This window comes from Erpetoichthys calabaricus, chromosome 4, assembly GCF_900747795.2.
Source record: "Erpetoichthys calabaricus chromosome 4, fErpCal1.3, whole genome shotgun sequence".
Taxonomy (NCBI): Eukaryota; Metazoa; Chordata; class Cladistia; order Polypteriformes; family Polypteridae; genus Erpetoichthys; species Erpetoichthys calabaricus.
In genome coordinates, this window is record NC_041397.2 from 179,682,087 (window position 1) to 179,701,102 (window position 19,016).

The following is a 19,016-nucleotide window of genomic DNA, read 5'->3' on the forward strand; positions in this document are numbered from 1 at the left end:
ACGTTGTCATTAAATTATATACAACATGTGTTATACTAGCCGCAACTAAAACCCTTTTTCTTTCTTTCTTTTTTTTTTTTTAAACAGGAAACTCAAGTAGAGTTAATTCTTATTAATCACTTCATAATGTTCTCCATTACACAAAGCCAAAACTGTACATATAGTGTGCACAGTAACAAAGTGTGTCTATGTTTATAGTTGTGCTCATCTTAAATTGTGCTAGTTCCACAGTTTTAAAAGAAATATGCTTGCAATTGTGAAAAATATACTTCCGTTAATAAGACATCCAATAATGGCATTTCAGAAATGACATAGAATGAATGTATTTATACTGAAGCATTTTTCTTGTAATAAATTGTATTTAACATAGAAGTAAAAAGTCACACCCAAGTCATTATACAGATAATATATTATTGTTACAACCTTTTACAAATGTTTAGAACTTTATTAATACTTTACTTGTACAAGATGTACATTCAGATTGCGTGATCCAACAAAACACACCTTTGAACCTAACTGTCTGATGAACTCCTGACTGACATGCTTGCAAAGAACACAGAACCAAAAAATTATTTTTAACAAGTTGTGTGGACTTAAAAATACTGAATGAATAAACTGACAAAAGCAAACTTCTGTTTCTTACTTGAAGCATCCCTGAAATATCTGTAAACTCGAAAACACAAACTATGCATTCACACTGGCTGTTCAAAGGTGGCAAAATGGAACATTTAAAAAAATATATAAAAATAAATGCGAAGCAATGTAAAATTTACAGTCATATTTAAAATATTCTCATTTATAAACTTTCAAACAACAGAATAAATAAAAGCACCCATGACATGAATTGTCTAATTAAAAATTGATATTACAAAGTAATTGCTTAAATGGCTTATGAACAAAAATGTGCTTCACCACTAATGTACTGTTAGAGGTAGACGTATACTAGGATCATCTTTTTTATAAACAAGCACTAGTTGTCGTACCAGGGTCTCTTAATTCACATAAAAACTATGTAAGCATCTTTGAAGAGCAGCTGATTCTGTTAATTGCAACCTTCTTCATTTTGGGACTCAATGAAAGATAAAATAATAACTTTGAGGTAATGTGTGTTCACTATGATGGAAAACAGGCTGACTTAAACTAGAGTGAAATTATGCTGTTTTAACTTGTATGCTAATACAATTAGCAGTAAAAATATGCTTTGTTTATGATCCTAGTCTTTCTGTTGTTGGACCATACAACATACAATGAAAGTGCTTTTGTCTACCTCAACACATTATTGTTATTTTCTTTAGTTATGCATACAAAATTAAGTATTAAATATCATTGATCTACTGGGATTATGGCACATTTGCTGATGAAGTCATAATTTTACATCAGTTAGAAAAAAACAATGTCTGTTTGTTTGGCAAAGAAAATACAATGCACCGATTATAGTGCTTAAAAGACTGAAGATTGCTGTTCATTTCCTTAATAGTTTTCTTCTATTCTAACAAAAAAAATATCAATATTTACAGTATTGCACTTTACTGCACATAATTGCAATTTAGTTAAACTAATATGCCATTTTAAATTAAATAATCATAAGTACCCTTCATCCTTTTTAAATATGCCACTTTAAAACCCTTGTTTGTGGCATGTTACGGATTTTTGAGATAATCAAGACTTCAAACCAATTTTTGAATTACTGTTTTGTTGCTGTTGGCTTCAACTGCCTGTTTGAAAAGGAGCATTTGCTTATTCCACTGATTGTAAACAACATGAAACACTTCATTCCCAAGTCAAATCAAAACACAGTCAATTGGCAAAACCAAACAACCCCCAAGAATATGGTCATATGCTTTTTGTCATGTAAAACCATGAAAAATGCACCAAGGGAGACACCATTCCCTTTCAAAACTAAAAAGAGTACAAAGCATGAAAAACAAATAGAACACATTTAAAATAGGAGGTTGTTATTGCTGTTTCCCAAATGTCTGCAGCTACACTGAAAAGCTTTTTTTTTTTTTTCTTTTTTGCAGCAGAGCTTAAACAGCACAATACTTTCATGGCAGTGAAAATAATATTTATGATAAAGTGAAAGCAGTGGAGACCAGCCCCAAAGAGTTTGACTTTAGATAGACTCATGCACCAAGACAGGACAATTACGCAATGGTTGGAGAAGATGTGTATGGCCATTTTGTGAGCTTGAAAGTCCAAGGCCTTATTGTCTTTCCTTCTGTCAGCTAAAAAAAAAGAAACTGCTCTGTGTGTCCTTTTGGAAAGAGATTTTCCATATAAATATATATAGTTATGTTTATGTAGGAGTATGTAAATATATAATGTATGAATTTAATGTTTGGACATCAAGTAGCATAGAATCCAGCTTTCCGTGCAAGTTCCATGCATGTTTCCCAACTCAAAATAAAGTTGACTGTAAAAGATCCAACAAGTTATTTATATCTGACACCTTCAACAAGTTCTTGGCCATTTTGAGTTTAAAAAAAAAGAAAGAAAAGAAAAAACAAATGAAAGCTGACTGTACTTCATTGGTATTTAATCATTATCTAAGAAGTGGTTTTGTTTTGGCAGCTGCTTCTCTGAGAGTTTGTTTTTTTATGTTTGCTTGTTTTTTGTTGTCTTTTTATTGTGTCATGGCCTTTTTGCAGCAATAGTCTGTTTAAAAAGTCACATAGTAAAAGTTCCCCTCCAAGGTCAGAGCCCCAGGGCTTCGGCATGTTTCCTTGCTTTCAGCCGGAGATCAGCAATGCTGGAGTTTTTGCTGTTGCTTTTGGCGGCCGCAGCCACTACTGCTGCTGCAGAGGCGGTATCTGCGAGTGATGCAATTGGCAGTCCAAAGGGAGGGGGCGGGAACATGAGGTAAGGAGCATGAGCTGCAAGGTGCGGGTGGAGGTGCGGGTGTGTGTGCGCGACTCCTTCCAATTGTAACTGGGCCTGGACCTGTGGGAGGAAATGGAAACATTTGTTAAACTGCTCATAATAATCATCAGTGATAGTATACTACTTTCATATAATCATCATATAACTTGACCCACATTAATACAATAATAATCTGCAGCATATGAAATAAGAAGAAATAAATTGTTTTTCAGCTCAGTCAGAAACTAATGCTAAAATGCCTTACAAGATTACAATTGCATGGTCACCTTTGAATAGGAGGAGGTCTACTGGGAAAAACAAACCAATCCCCTTTCCAGTTTTACAAGTATTATGCAAAGCTGCTAATTTAATAAGAAATGATATGTTTCATTGTGAGAACTTTTGGTTAATATTTTCACCCTACGTTAATGGTCAGAGAAATTTCTTGTCCAGGTCTTTCATATTCTTGCTCCCTAGCTTTGCCTGTTTGTCTTTTATATATGGCTAGAATTAATGTATTAAGAGTGATGAATACAATGAGGTGGAATAGTTATCTTTGTTTAACCTACACTACTGAAATTGTACTAAAATTAACAACTGCATATTATTTATACTTCACTTTAGGTATGAGTTCATTTTCTTAAGTAACAAAATGAAAAATGCAAAAGAAAACTCTCCATTTCTTCTATCTTCTCTAATTGAAGCACCTTGGTGGAGCAGTAACAGTAGCCCTACTGTATAGTAAGTAACCTTTGAAGCCTGGTTTGATTTCCAGCAGAGGCAGCTTCTTGTTGAAGTTTACATATCATACCTATAGTTCAAACAGTTTCCCCTCACACCTCCAAGCAATTTGTTGTGTCAAATATGGAATTTAAATTGGCCTATTACAAGTGTGTGTAAGTGGGTCCTGCAATGACCTGGGTTCCTATCCAGACTTGCTTTTTGTCTTTTTCTCAGAGTTGCAGGGATAGATTCAAATTCGTCTATGCTGAATTAAAATAATGAATGGATAGAAGAATGCTTTTCTAAATATGTCTGCTTGTGCATGTCAGGGCACATTATCATTTCCAAGGGAAAGCAAACACAGTTCAATTAAGCATAATATTCATTGTGTTTTGCATTTTCCTGCATTCAAGATGTGACAGTAGGCCATATTGCCAAATAATACACCATAAACATTTTTTGCTGACACCATCCACATTCACCTCTTCCAAGTTCACCATGAACTAAAATAAATTATGAAGACCCCCGTCATCCATTTATTTTCAGTATATGGTCATATCAGTTCAGACTTGTTATGAACAGAATCTTTTTAAGAAGAACTCGGTGTTAAGGCTTAAACCAAACATGAATGGTGTTGTATTCCATGATAGAGCGCAGTCATGTTCAGCACAGTCTAGAGCTGAATCTACACATTTGAAAGACTATGTATATTTTTGGGTGTAAAAAAAATAACTTAGACTTCCAAGGATTACAGAAATAAAACACCAATAGGCAGTTCTCCAGAAAGAGCTCAAACAAATGGTAAACATATACATTAAAAACAGACTGAAATTATTTAAAGCAACGTTATGGTATCTTTCTTCTGTATTTTTTCACTTGTATTCTGCCTCCAGATATTTGTTATCACTGTATTGAACAGATATTACCACCAGCATTGTTCACATTGAAGGGGATAAGCAGCCTATGGATAATCTTAAAGGTATATTATCAGTGATTTAAAGAATGATAGTTGTATGCGTTTGCAACAAAAGCTCAGATTACCAAAATTAGTCAAGAGTTGTCCTTTGAATGCACACATGCAAATGTGCACAACTTGCAATTTTTTTCAGTAATCATGCTAATAAAAATCACACTCACTCTATGTTGTGTTATCAAAACTATATATAGTAATTGGTTATTTTGTAACTTTCCATTTGGCATGAGTGAGTATGTGCAAATTAATGAATTTCCCCTGCAATGGACTGATGGGATGCTCTCCTAGGGCAGGTGTTTGCCTTGTGCAAGGTGCTGTCAGGATGGACCATGACCACCCCATGACGCTAGCATAGCTTAGTGTGCTCCGCTTGGCTCTATATCATATTTGATTAATAACAATGAATAATGACTTGTCGATTATTGATAACATACAAATTAGCCTAAGGTTCATATTATTCTTGACAAACAGAATTTGGTTTAGGGAAGTTCAATACACTAACCAAGAGAATATTTGTTTTCTTCTCTCACTCTTACTAACACTGTATATATTTTACTTGTTAGAGTCAGCTACTAAAATTCCCCAGGAGGTAACATCATTAAAAGTGTTTGTGTATACTTAGCACAAGCATATAGTTAAAATTCTTTCTCATTTTTATAGTTTAAGGTGTTTGCTAAATGGAATCAGAATCATTGCCTTTGATTTATGTAAATCATCAAGTATGACAGACACTAGGTCTCCACAACACTAAGATTGAATTAACCGGGGTTGAGAATGGTATTGGTAATGACTTATTCCAGCATACTCCAGTATTGGAAATTAAACATAAAACAGTTATGTTTATGTGTTTATATCAGATTATACTTTATAAGTATTGTTGAAGTATTAATATTGTGAATATACAGTATATATTGTGTCAGTTTTCTAAAATATTTCCAACACACTATGCGACTCTTCGATTCCACCTGGGGGGGTAAACATTAACATTATACAAAGTTACTGTCTGTTATACCTGCATTTTTATCACTCTTTAATTTAATATTGTTTTTATCAGTATGCTGCTGCTGGAGTATGTGAATTTACCCTTGGGATTAATAAAGTATCTATCTATCTATCAATACATGTTTGTTGTAACTCCTCATTAAAATAAATTAGGAAACCAGCAATCAGCCAATGTATTAATATTGCTCCCAGTTCTCTTCTGAGAAAAATTAACTTATGAGAAATACTTGAACAACTGTTTCTTTAGATGATATTGCAGGCTATGTTTATAATATTCACTCTGCAGAGTTTTATTTCTGGAATTCCCCTACAGCACCAGACAGTATTGCTCTTATGAAATAGTACTGTTTCTATGTAAACAAAATGGGCTGGTCATTTTAGGGTCAAAAAGGCAAAAAAAAAAAAAAAGTATTGCGAGTAATGGTGGTCATCATTATTAATAGAGTGTAAATTTTGCATTTAATATAGATATCATACAGATAAAAAAAATAGTGTGAAATGAGTTTTATGCTGTTTTACATTTTCAGTTATTTTATTATTTTAATGCTAAGCATTTAAAACACTTCAACTTGTATGAATATAAACATATGTACATATTTATATGTACTGTATGTATAATATATATATATATATATATATATATATATATATATATATATATATATAGAGAGAGAGAGAGAGAGAGAGAGAGAGAGAGAGAGAGAGAGAGAGAGAGAGAGTATACGTGTGTATGTGTATATAATTGTCCATTCACGTTGTTCAAGCAGATCTATCCTGCCATTGCAAAAACATTCAATTAAGGTGCAATCCAGTTGACTTCACTTTCTTAAAGTATTTTTACTAAACAATATATTATAATGAGATTTTTATGATCAATAGGTGACAAAACCTTTTAGATTCCCAAACAAATGTTCAAATAATAAGGAGAAAAGGTATCAGCCAGAGGAAATCACAAAAATTGATAATAAAATTTAAAAAAAACTGACAAATATGTTTTACAAAGGCTGTTCCAGCAACTGAATTTTTAATGCAATGTCATAAGTATCTAGAGGAAAGAGGGACTGTGTTAAAAAGTAATAATAATACAGTAGCTCTTTATTTTTAAAAAAAATAACTATAAATGTCTTCATTTAGTTACAGTTTTATTCCCACATTTATATTATCAACATCCACAATAAAATCTAGATGTAGGCCTTTTTCACCCATGCCCGAGACCTGCTTAGTCCATTAGAGGAGGCGGAGTCTTTCCCATCAGTATGAGGCATAAAGTGGGCATAAACACGGACACACACTCGAACACTGTCTCAATTTTACAGATGCCAGTCTAACACGGACATGTTTGGAATGTTAAAAGACGACAAGAATCCTTGTTAGAAAGCTATGCTGACATGGAGTACCTCTGTACATATACTGACCAGTCAAAGATTTGAACCAGTGTCTTTGGAACTGTCAGGCTGCCCTGATAAACCCTGCACCACCATGGCTATACATCTGCATTTATTGCCTAAATTGACATTACTGCAAATCACTGAAAAATGTTATATGTAATAATGCACTCTATGTGAACTTTAAAATGTTTACTGTGGGAAACTACTCATATCTACCACATTAATGGGTAATATGCATGACTGCATTGTCACATTTTATATTTAAGTGACACAAATTATTATTAATTGAACTTGGTAAATTTTTCAAACATTTACGACACTCTCTTGGAAAATGCACAAACCATTTACTCATACCTAATCACAATTCTTTAAGTGGCAGCCTAATCGGAATATAATAACAACTAAATAGTCCAAAATTAACATTATGAAAAACAACTCATCTCATTCCAGACCTGCATAATCCAATTCAGTGTCTTGGGGTCTCAAGTCTATTCTGGTAGCACTGAGCGCAGGCCAGGAAACAACTCTGGATAGAATGCCAGTCCATCGCAGGACCCATTCATGCACATGCCTAAAGTCACAGTAGGGCCAATGTAAAGTTGACAATTAACCTAAAGGGCAAGCCTTTGGAAATGCTGGGGGTGTGGACTGGAATACCCCGACAAAAATGCATGCAGGCCCTGGGAGAATGTGTAGATTCTAAACAGCCAACATCTGGGCATGGGAATCAAATCCAGTATGTTCGATTCATGAGGAAACAATGCAAATCACTGCTCCACATTGTATATTGATCAATTTACCAAATACAGTTTTCAAAGTAGACTGCATGTTTATTACTAAAGGCAATAAAATGTTACAGTAAGTCACTCATAACACTGTACCTAATTTTTTTCACTCTTTTTAATTCCCAATAGCAAATTTAGATTAGTCACTGTCAGTTTTTGTAATTGTTTTGATTTGTTCTAAGTAACGTATGATGAGTGTGATTTGTTGAGCAGCCATCCATTACTTTACTAACATGTACCTTCTGAAATATTCACTTGGTGCTTTAAGATAAACATAGGATAATCTGAGAATAAATGTCTGTATAATTTTAATGAAAACTTTGCTTTCTAAAGCTCCAATAAAGAAAAAGACTGAAAAATAAACATAGCCCTTTCCATTACCAATTATCTACCCAGAGCAAGTCTTGCCTTAAAACTATTCATGGAATATTAAAAAAGGTCCCACTGGTATTGCAGAAAACAGCAATATAAGCCTGCATACCTATGTGTTTTAAACATTAAGCTTTTCAAGCTGTACTTCAAAAGAAATGTTTCAGTAATTTGACAGAAATCACATGCAGAATACTGACAGTGATATTTAAATGAAACTTTAATTAACATTTTTGGACAACACTATTTTTAATAATTCCATTAAGCCAAAGTACTGTAATAGCAACAGTAGAAAATAAAATCAAGTGAGAGCTTTACACATCCTGAATTATCAATAAATATCTTTGTGTGCTGTGTAAAAAAATTACCTCACAGTTTTCTAATCCTATGGCTACACTTGCAAGCCTAAAAAATGTAATTAAAGAATAGAGACTATTAGGTACATACTGTATAAATCAACCGTGCAGCTATAGTGTGAAGATATTTTGTAAAATAACTAGAGAATTGAAATATGCTATGAGTTGCAGTTACCTTATGTGAACTGCAGTGCTTATTGTTCGTTATATACAGTATATGCAATGTTAAAATATATGTTTTTAGTCCTACACTGCAAAGAAAATGATATCCTGAATTTGACACATTATGCTACATATCAAATATTTTTGCTAAATTTTAGTTGAGTTAACTGTTAAATAGTAAAGATCTATAAAAAGTAAAATAACACTTTCATGAAACCAAAACATTCACCAAAGCTTAGTGACAGTACAACACACTAATATTTCTCTGTTTCAGACAGCAAGATACCAATTAATTAAAGCAAGCTGTGAACTCTTGATCAATAGCTTTGCTAAAAGGCTTCAAAAAATTAATAAAGGCACACACACACTCATCCTTAAGTTAGAGACTAAATTAATATGCCATTAAAAATGTTCAAATTATGTTTATTGAAAATTTTAATCTAAATTACTAATTTTTATATTAGAATGAATCAGTTTGTTTTCCATATCATTCTACATATTTATCCATCTGCGGTGGGTTGGCACCCTGCCCCGGAATTGATTCCTGCCTTGTGCCCTGTGTTGGCTGGGATTGGCTCCAGCAGACCCCCATGACCCTGTGTTTGGATTCAGCGGGTTGGAAAATGGATGGATGGATGGATATTTATCCATCCATTCGCTGAAACTGATTATACAGCTAAATGGTCACTGAGAGATTAAAACTGTACACACATAGTGTTAAAAGCAAGTCGGGAATCAATTGGAGTCAACCATCCTTTCTCGGGCCTCTCTACCAAATGTGTCTATGTGTAAATGGACATTTTTCTCATTTTCACGCATATCTTTGAACAACAAGAAAAGCCTACAGTTTTCTTGAATTCTTTAGTTTGTTTTTGAAATGCATGCAGCTATTGTGATTATAAATAATTTTTAAACTAACCAGCCAACCTAAATGAATTCAATACCAACAGTAGTGGTATTGACCTTAACTTTACTTGTTAAATTAAAGGGCTGGTCAGTATTCCAAAAGGGAAGAAAATTTCCAAAAGCCAATTATCAAGCTAACTGATAATGTCCAGCACTCACGTAGCACTCCATCAGCCAGCATATAAACGTAAAGGCAACACATTGTCAGCTGGAAAGTTCACCTTAACAGCCAGCAACAACATAATGCTGGTATCTGCACTTAACAAAAGAGCAGTGTTTTGAGTTTCCAAGAACAACTTGCAATTCACCAAGCTGTGCCAAGTCAAAAAACGAGTTAAAGGAAATAAAAAAGAAACTTAAAAAAATTAACTGTTTTTATCATCAAAGAAACATACATACGTTTCATATTATATTATACTTGAAGCTCCCCCATTACCCCAGTTTGTATTAAGTGGAGTTGAGAATGTTATGTTATCTTAAGTTATATGTGATGCAAACAGTTAAGATAACAAAGCTGAGAACTTTTAATTTATTTATTCTTTTTCAACAATTGCAAAAACTGTGATTCTGTGTATGTAAAGTTAATTGTCTTCTGGAATAGCCACTCATTTACCCTTCTGTGAAATAACAGAAAATTAAATGGATTTTCAGTTTTCTTATTTTTTTATTGACGGGAACTCAACTGATGGATAAAATTCTTTGGTTTCTGAAAGGTTAAACTGGATAAGGCCCCTATATTTTTCTGTCTCATTCTAATAATGTGTATATTTTCTTGTGTTACTAAAAAATCATAACCAGTATGTAAAAATAGTTCATGAAGCTCTGGGTATCTAAATCTATATATTTTAAAGTACTTTTGAAAATATCTAAATGAAATATTGAAGTTACTAAATAATTTTGCTGATTAATATTTGTTCTTCCCACTATTTTCAAAACAATTAAGACTAATATTTAAAAAAGAAAATGTATGTCAAAATGCTTTAAAGGAGGCAGGCAGACAACTTTTACAGTAATACTAAACACACCATAATAAACTTGCCTACCTGTTGAAAAGGCATCCTTAATGCACCCATATTAACATAAGGAGCAACTCTGCAGGCATCTAGATGATTTGTTGTACCCAAAATAACACCTAAAAAGAAGAAATGTGTTATTCGTGTTTAAATTATAAACATGATAATCACTATATTTACTTGATGAACATTTGCCTTTGTAAAGTGCTAAAGGTCAACAAACTCCTTTAAATTCACTCATGTGAAAGGCAAATATAACTGACCTTTTTAATTTCTGAGATATCTGAAATGGGGCATTTGGTTTAGCAGCCATAAAAATACATGATCACCCTGCCCCAACACTCCTAATTAGTCAAACTTTACCCACAGCACCAGCATTTCTTTCCCTCTGCTTTTATAACTATACATTCAGTTATGATTTAGATTAGGTGAATGTGTCATTTCTCTAAAAAATGTATATTTTTATTATTTAAATCCATGCAAATATTTAGGACAGATAGTATTATTAAAGTACCTTTGTGCATTTGATTTTCCTGTTTCCGACATTTAGCTCTTCTGTTTTGAAACCAAACCTAAAGAAAACACAAAAGACAATTTGGATTTAAATTGTACTGATGCTTGATCGATGTTAATATTTTTATTCGATTTTGCCGTTTCAGAGGAAATAAATGAACTACTTTTCCCAGTCTGTGGAGTGATTAATCTGAAGCACAAATAAATTCGATTAAATCAATCTCTCAAAAACGCACACCATAAAACACTGATAAACTGCAAGGGATGATGCTCAACATAAATTATAGTCGGATTCCAATAACACTACTTAAACGTGACAGTAATGGTAAGGGGCTGATTATTATCTCAAAGCTTTTGTGTTTCTTTATTGATTAATGGCCGCTTGCTTAGTAAAATGTAAAGTTATAATGCTTTTGTGAATTTAGGATTGCTACTGTAGTAGGCCCTCCCCCAATAAGTTCTCTGTCTTTTTTTTGTTCTATAATCAAAACTCATATTGACGAATATGTTACGTTTGCATGTTCGCGTTCTTCGGGGAGGCGTCTTTCCTCCGACAGACTTTATATCTTAAGTTCCGTTAGCGAAGTATGAGTGGGTCCAGTCCAGAACCGGTCTGGCTTGAGCCTGAAGCTGTCGACAAGAGCTCGGCTATGACATTCACCTGAGAAACGTGTCTTTCTCAGGTCAGGACCAAGAAAGTTACAATATAATACATTTTAAATGCGTTAAAATGACGGGCAATGGCATTTTCAGAGTGGCCACAGTGGAGTTTGACGTTGCACAGTTTATGCCTGTGATTGTATTTCTTTCCTGTTACTGCTGTGGATCATTCGGAACGTTTCCGTTGACCATAGTTTGTGGATTTGTAGTTCGGATTAAAAAATGCGCAATATTACCTTATCGTATAAAACAACAAACGTCTGCAACTGTGAACATTTATAAATTGATATATAAATATATATTTTTAAATTCTAAACCTACAATCCAACGTGAATTTGTTTGCTAACTTAACGATTAGTCGTACTTTTAAGAACTGAAAGGAATTTGCAAAAAAAATGCCGATTTTGATATTGTTAAAGTTAAAGACAAACTGTATTCAGATATGAAATATTTGCTTTGAACTGGTCAATCGTTTTAGTACAGGATTAGTTCTTGCAGTTTCTCGTGGAATTTGACCCTCTCTAACCCGGAAAAAAACATGTTATGAAATTGCTTTTTCGCAAGAGACAAAATATCTATCTATCTATAAAAGTAGGTTTCCAGTTGTGAGTAGGCAAAGCCGGCAACTCGAGCACTTACGAGATTGTACCTAAGTGCACTGTGCCATTGTGACATTCTTTAGGGTTAATAAAGCCACTGAGTTAATGAAGCTATTATAATAATCATAACTTGCATGTCTTTTTCATACGAACAGCTGTAAATCTGCTTTTGCCCACCCCTATCTATGTGTGTGCGTTGTGTAGCTTATATAATGAAATAACAAAGTGAAGCGTTATTCTTGAATTAGAGTGCAATATTAGTTATTGTGGGCAATGAGTGTGAGTAATCCATCCAGAATATTATATATATTATATATATATTATGTGTGTGTGTGTGTGTGCGCGCTTGGAAAACACGTTTCTGTACTGTATATCATCATGCTACGAAATAGAAGAATATGCGGGAAATACAGTAATTTCGGGGTAGATACACCAGGTCACTGCGCAGAACGATTTAAAGAAACCCCAGAGGATTTTTTTTTCATTAGGGAATGAAGAATGTACTGTCAGCTTATGATAATATTGTAAGTACTAAAAAGGAAAAGGTGCCAATGTCATCTTCTATCGGGTAATGTTTAAGCAGTAATAAATGTAGTGTTTTGCAGCTCGAGATCAATTCCAATTATCCATGAATATGCTAAGTAAAGCGCAGTACACTGGTTTAGACAGTTATTTCTTCATTAAGGATCACTCAATGATCCGTTTCACAAATACTCTAATCTGATTTCCTTTTGATTTTTATTAGAGACAGTGAATAATGACATTTAATTTAGCTCTGCACCAGAAACCAAAAGATATTAGTTGTAATTGAATTACTTGCCTGCTCCTCACTACGGTCTCATAACTTTCAATTAGGAGTCTGACAGCTGGATGGTGTGGGGTTTCGATACAACACTAAAAATAAAGGTTAATATGAACCATCTACCGCAGGACTCACAATTTATTTACAATGGATTTTCGTCCTAAATTGAACATACAGAGCTCGCCTGGAGTGAAGGTGATACTTCGCCGTAACCTTTATGAAGAGTATGTAAACCGTCTGTGTTTGCAGACTACTTTGTAACTGTTCGTCTCTGAGCATCTATCAACTCGTCGTGACTATGATGTTTTTTTGACAGAGGAAAAACATAAGCTTTCTTAACCCCTCTACCTTCTAAGTATCTTTTCTTTTTTGTAAATATACTATATTTACGGTGACAATTCATTCTCATAAACACAGTTTTTGCTTTTTGTTTTATTATAGCGTTAAAATTGCTTACGATGTTATTGAGGAAATAAACTAATGAGGCAATTTAGTGCTCGAATTACTTACAACCCTAACGATCCCATGAATACTGTACAACAGATTGAGAAAGTGTGGTGGGTGTGATCATTGTAAGGATGAAGAGAAGAGAACAAGAAGGAGACGTGGGAGCCTGTTGATCTACAGGGGCTACTTTCATCTCCAGGAGCTCCATTTATTTGTGTGATGTAATTAGATCAGATCAATGTGCAGCATGTTGGCTATGTTGCTTACTCTAGAACCGTTTAGAGTACGTGGACATAAAAAAATAAGTGGACTTCTTTCTACATGATTCTGATTACAATTATGTATGTGACCTGAAGAATTTTAATGTTATAAATAGTTACGCTGGTTTAACACACACACATTATATATATATATATATAATCATATATATAATATATATATAATCATAAACCAGTTATCGAGACCGCTTCATCCAGTTCTCAGTCGTGCAAATCCTAGTTTATGCTGTGTATAGTTAAGAGTAATTTACGAACTTTATGCCTAATGTGAAACCTTTCATACTTTTCCCTTAAAACTGAATATGCCCAACTTTGTTGAAGGATGAATGAGTGTTTGGAGACAACAAATAATGAATTTTGGTATAGGAAACATCTTAAATGGATCATTGATGCTTTGTGGTCTACAATTTATTGCTAAACTGCGCAATATGAAATATGCATTTCTTTAACAAGTGTCTTTATACTGTGTGTGTCTATATATAATATATTGTATTATTATATAATATGAATATAAATCATATATATTATTGTACGTATTGCTAATTTTGCATAAAGTGATAAAGTGGTACCGTTTTAGGTTTTAATTTTAATTGGCTTACATTTCTTTGTTATTTTGTTTTACTGTAGGCTTTTTACATCTAGAACCGCAATTATTTGTTGCTGGTGTTACTTATTGCTGATATGTTATTATTTTTATTCATTGGGATTTGTTTTACTGTTCGCAGAATTAATTTCATCTTGGTGCCATATATGTTACAGAAAACATTGTAATGCACATGAATAAAAATTGTAAAGTGAAGACTATTTAATGGTACGTAATTAAGGAATTAGCATACTAAACCATTTATTGTTCCAGTTTCCATAGCTACCTTATCCATGCAGGATCGCGAGGAGCCGCAGCTGGGTCTTATCCAGACAGCATCGGGTGCAAAGCAGGGGTATCTTCTGGACAGAACGACGTTCCAATAAACGCACATATATTAACATTTTCTTTGAAAGAGCCATATAATGAGGCTCACGGCTTTCAAATCATTAGAAGGCTAAAGCGACAATCCTAACCTACTCCCTACATCTGAAGCCTATAACTGTGGATTTCAGGCTCATGCCTTTGCGCCTGAGTGTTAACAGGTGAATTGATTTCAGCTAGAAGCAGGCTTTACAAGTGGGTAACCGGCATCTCGCTTAGGGTGAAACCAAAATTTTAGAAAACAGTGGTAGAATGAAGATATTAATTTTGTTCATTGATTACCTCAAGATTGTTTATTACACAAAAGTGTTAATCTTATTCTTTTTAAAAAAATGTTGTGGACAGGAGCTACGTAATATAATTAATATTTTTACATTATCAGAATCGTCCAGCCGTGAGCAAGTAGGGTCACTTAACTGAGCACCATATCCTGAATGCCAAGCGTATAAATGTGGCTGATTGTGTTAATGACTGGCCCACCTTACCTGAACACGGGCCTCCGACAATCCTAATCGCTGGCTCAGTTCTTCTCTCATGAAGGCATCCGGGTAATGTGTCTCATCAAACAGACGTTCGAGCTCGTTCAGCTGCTCCAAAGTAAAATTTGTCCGGCTTCGCCTTTGTTTCAGCTTGCTCTGTCCGTCCTCGTCTTCTGATTTCACTTCCTCTTTCTTTTCCTTGCATTCATAAATGCCTACAGAAACAAACAAAAAAAGCTACTTAGCGAGCTAATTTTTTACTTATTTATTTCTGCCTTTGTTTTAGAGACAGACAGACGTTTATTTTACACACAATAATGCAGGTGTCATAGGTGGCAAATACTTGACATTTTTGGTCGAGTCTCTTTTACTCCTGTAGTGCTGTAGTCTTGGAAGGGTCGGTTAAACTTGAAAAATGTCATGTTGCGTACTTATTGAAAATCGTCTATATGGAATACTGTCTGTAATTCTTTGTGCGAGCGATCTTTTTGTCTGTTATAGGCAAAGGAATATCATTAGCAGCGTATCAGTGGGTTAATGGGAGAAAGGCTAAAGTTTAAGGTTAAGATAACGGTTCTGTGACATTGTCAACGTGGGCGATTATTATAGGGCTGCAGAAATGGGCATGTATTATAATTTGAAAATCAAAAAATACTTAATTTAAGAGAAGCAAAAATTAGAAATGTTTAAAAAATGCAAGCTGTTCCTATGGCATTTAATACAATTTCCTAAATTACATTCCATAAAGAACCTTTAGAATTAAAAACAGAGGGTCCATTCAGTATGCGAAACAAATGGCATATTAATTATTTTTCTCCAACATCTGCTTTCTGACGAGGTAATAAATGTTTGCTCACGTTTAATAATCTTTCCACTTCTTTATTATCTAAACATCATTTCTAAGGATGTTAAATGTATACAAATCGATCTTACTAAATTATAAGGTTGCGAGATATTTTGCTTTTATATAAAAGATAATTATTCTATTTTGTTCATATTTAGCCAAATAATTTTCTCTCATGCGAAACTAAACACATATAACAAAACATACTCTTTAAACACCATCATTAAATCTGTCAAGTGAGAACAGTACTTATAATTTAGTTAATTTTTAAGTTTGAATCGTTTTTGTTTCTTACAATATGTATACAGTTTTCCTTATGTACACAAGCGATTAAACGGACGCAACAATTACCCCTTCCTGAGTTTTTATTTAAATCCGTGCAAATCGAAATGCAGATCAAAAATAAGCAATGCATGTGATTTCTTTCTTTCTGCAAATTTTGTTTACTAACAAACACTTCATGGTATACATCTTAAACAGTTGTACTGACATTGTGTTACACTTAACATTATTATAATTAGTAATAGTAATCGATTTAGATATTGTTTTGTTTGTAGTAGATGTATTTCAGTTATTGTCTTCTTTGCTAAACAAGACATATCTCAGAAATATTGTTTTAATGCATTTGACAATGTGTTTAATTCCTACATTATAATACATGTAAGATAATAACAATAAGAGCATATTTGAAATGATTAACTCTTATTTGGATAACAGTTCATTCAAAACAGACTGCTGTTACATATTTCAACTAGATCCAAGAAACATCAAACTGCCAAAAGCTCTTGTGTTTTCATTATGTAATAATTCAAAATTGAACTAATGCATAAGTAACTATATGTATTAAGCATTGATAATATGTTCATATATTAGGCTAAGCATGTATCAGTTAATTTCAAAAAGAATTATAAAGGTTTTAAAAATTCTGCAATTGCAATAACTGAATTATGAGGGTGAATATTTTATTCATCTCAAAACGTGATAATCATTGATTATAGATAGTAAAATTTAAAGTCTTGTATAATCAAGACATTATATTATATAAGAATTTTTCAATGGTATAAATAACCCAACCTTATCAATTTTATTTTAAAAAACATTACAACATGTCTCACACTTAAGTAAAGTCCGCACAATAAAAGACATTTAGCACAAAGCGTGACAAAACGTTAAATGCTACCAGAGTATTGTATCATATAGTTTAAATCCATCAATAGTTAATTAATTTGTTGTCTTTTATTTTTCTTAACATTTTAAATGTAATGATTTGAAAGTAAAGAGATGGTTTTAAAGGTATCTTGGGCCTGATGATCCAGTAGTGCATTATTACATAGTTTTCATTTCTTATTCGTTTATAACTTATTAAAATTAATGTTTACACATGTCTGATGTATAAATATTAAACAGGGTACATTATTTTGAGAATATTTAAAACGTGTCGCGTTTTGCATTTAAATGGAATCGATTTTTTCTTAATTTACTCAACAAGAAAATGACACTTGTGTCCAAGTTAAGGTGATTTTGAGGGAATTTGTTATCTCTAATTGCAAATCCTTGGTCATAGTCTTTGATAACCATACCTCATATTTCTTCAAGAAATAAGAATCATGGTTATGGATCCAGCTAAAATCTTATGGTTTGTGTGTGTGTGTGTGTGTGTGTGTGTGTGTGTGTGTGTGTGTGTGTGTGTGTTTTCAATATTTTAAAACATTCATTCAAATCAATTCAAGGTATAATGAAGGGTTAACATGAACATAGTACATCAAGACAGTGTAAAAGAATAACGTCAGTTAAACTAATTTTCAAGATTTATGTTTTGCAATCAGAATACAGAGCTGTCTTTAATATATAAATATGATGCGCGGTTTAATACAGACACTATGTGTTGTGTTAGTTGCTTTGAACTTCAAAGCATATTTGTCACAAAGGGCGTAAACGGGGAAAACAAAGTATATACATACATTTGTCATTTTTTAAACTTTTAAATTTTTTATCTGCTTTAATTTCTAATCGAGACATTTGTGCGTCACAGTAGTCCGTTCACTACTGCAGGATCAGGCTCCGTGTGCCCGTGCTCCGAGAGATGCCTCTTACCTTCAGACGTCCTGGTCATGTTAAACTCCTTCAGTTTGTCCTTTTCCAGCTCGGCGTGATCTTTGAACAGATGCACCGGACAATGGTTCCCAGTTTCACTAATGTCCTGGAGGCTTGAGTCCGAGTTTGCCAGGTCCCTAGTTCGCGCTAAACCACTCTCCAAAACTTCCCTGTATGTAATACTCTCCTTCTTACTGCTCTCCTTTGCTTTCTGGTCGAACGATTTAGAAACGAACGCCGTCAGCTCTTCCATGACTCTCTGCTGTGGTCCTAGTCACAGAGATCCACCTCTATCTTTTTAAACTAACGTCAGTCCGTGCCAGAGCTCCGAAAAGCGGTGTGTTGGGGGTGTAGAAGGTTAGATCACTCCTGCTGTTATGTCGGTCTATTTGAGATCTCACTATTTATACACGGCCACCTCCGCCCAGCCCCCAGATCCGTGTCTGGAGCAATTACAGGCGGCTCTCCGCTCCCAAGTCAACTTTCAACAGCTCTCCCTTACGCTGGCCCTGTACTGAAGGTTCCTAAATTAATGATATTTCTTTACAAACAAGCATAAATAAATACAACAACGGTGTGAAATTCATAGAGATCTCTTGTAGGAGCATAAATAAGACAGCTTCGGATGCTGTCTTTAAATTTTTATTATATATAGCAAAACAAAAAAGTGGAATTTTATGATGCAAATATTTAATTATCTGAGTCATATTTAAAATGCATACCCATTTTTAATACGACATGGGTGCGCAATATATTTACACAATTGTACATTGACTAGAAATGATCTGGGAAATGAA

General features: G+C 33.6%; 1 protein-coding gene across 1 annotated transcript; it reads right to left on the reverse strand.

The window, feature by feature from the left end:
* Positions 1-391: 391 nt before the first annotated feature.
* Positions 392-18,629, reverse strand: shox (short stature homeobox). The gene is made up of 5 exons (XM_028799989.2): positions 18,220-18,629; positions 15,288-15,496; positions 11,051-11,108; positions 10,567-10,655; positions 392-2,940 (listed from the first exon to the last, which is right to left on the reverse strand). The coding sequence occupies exons 1-5, from the start codon at positions 18,470-18,472 to the stop codon at positions 2,695-2,697; spliced, it is 855 nt and encodes a 284-aa protein (XP_028655822.1). The 5' UTR covers positions 18,473-18,629; the 3' UTR covers positions 392-2,694.
* Between the last annotated feature and the right edge of the window lie 387 nt (positions 18,630-19,016).

Coding starts and splice junctions, on each gene's coding strand:
- shox (XM_028799989.2), bottom strand. CDS start 18,472: ATGGAAGAGCTGACGGCGTTCGTTTCTAAATCGTTCGACCAGAAAGCA. Junction 11,109..15,287: donor TGTCGGAGGCCCGTGTTCAG/GTAAGGTGGGCC, acceptor TGTTTTCTTTAG/GTTTGGTTTCAAAACAGAAG. Junction 2,941..10,566: donor TAAGGATGCCTTTTCAACAG/GTAGGCAAGTTT, acceptor TTCCTCCCACAG/GTCCAGGCCCAGTTACAATT.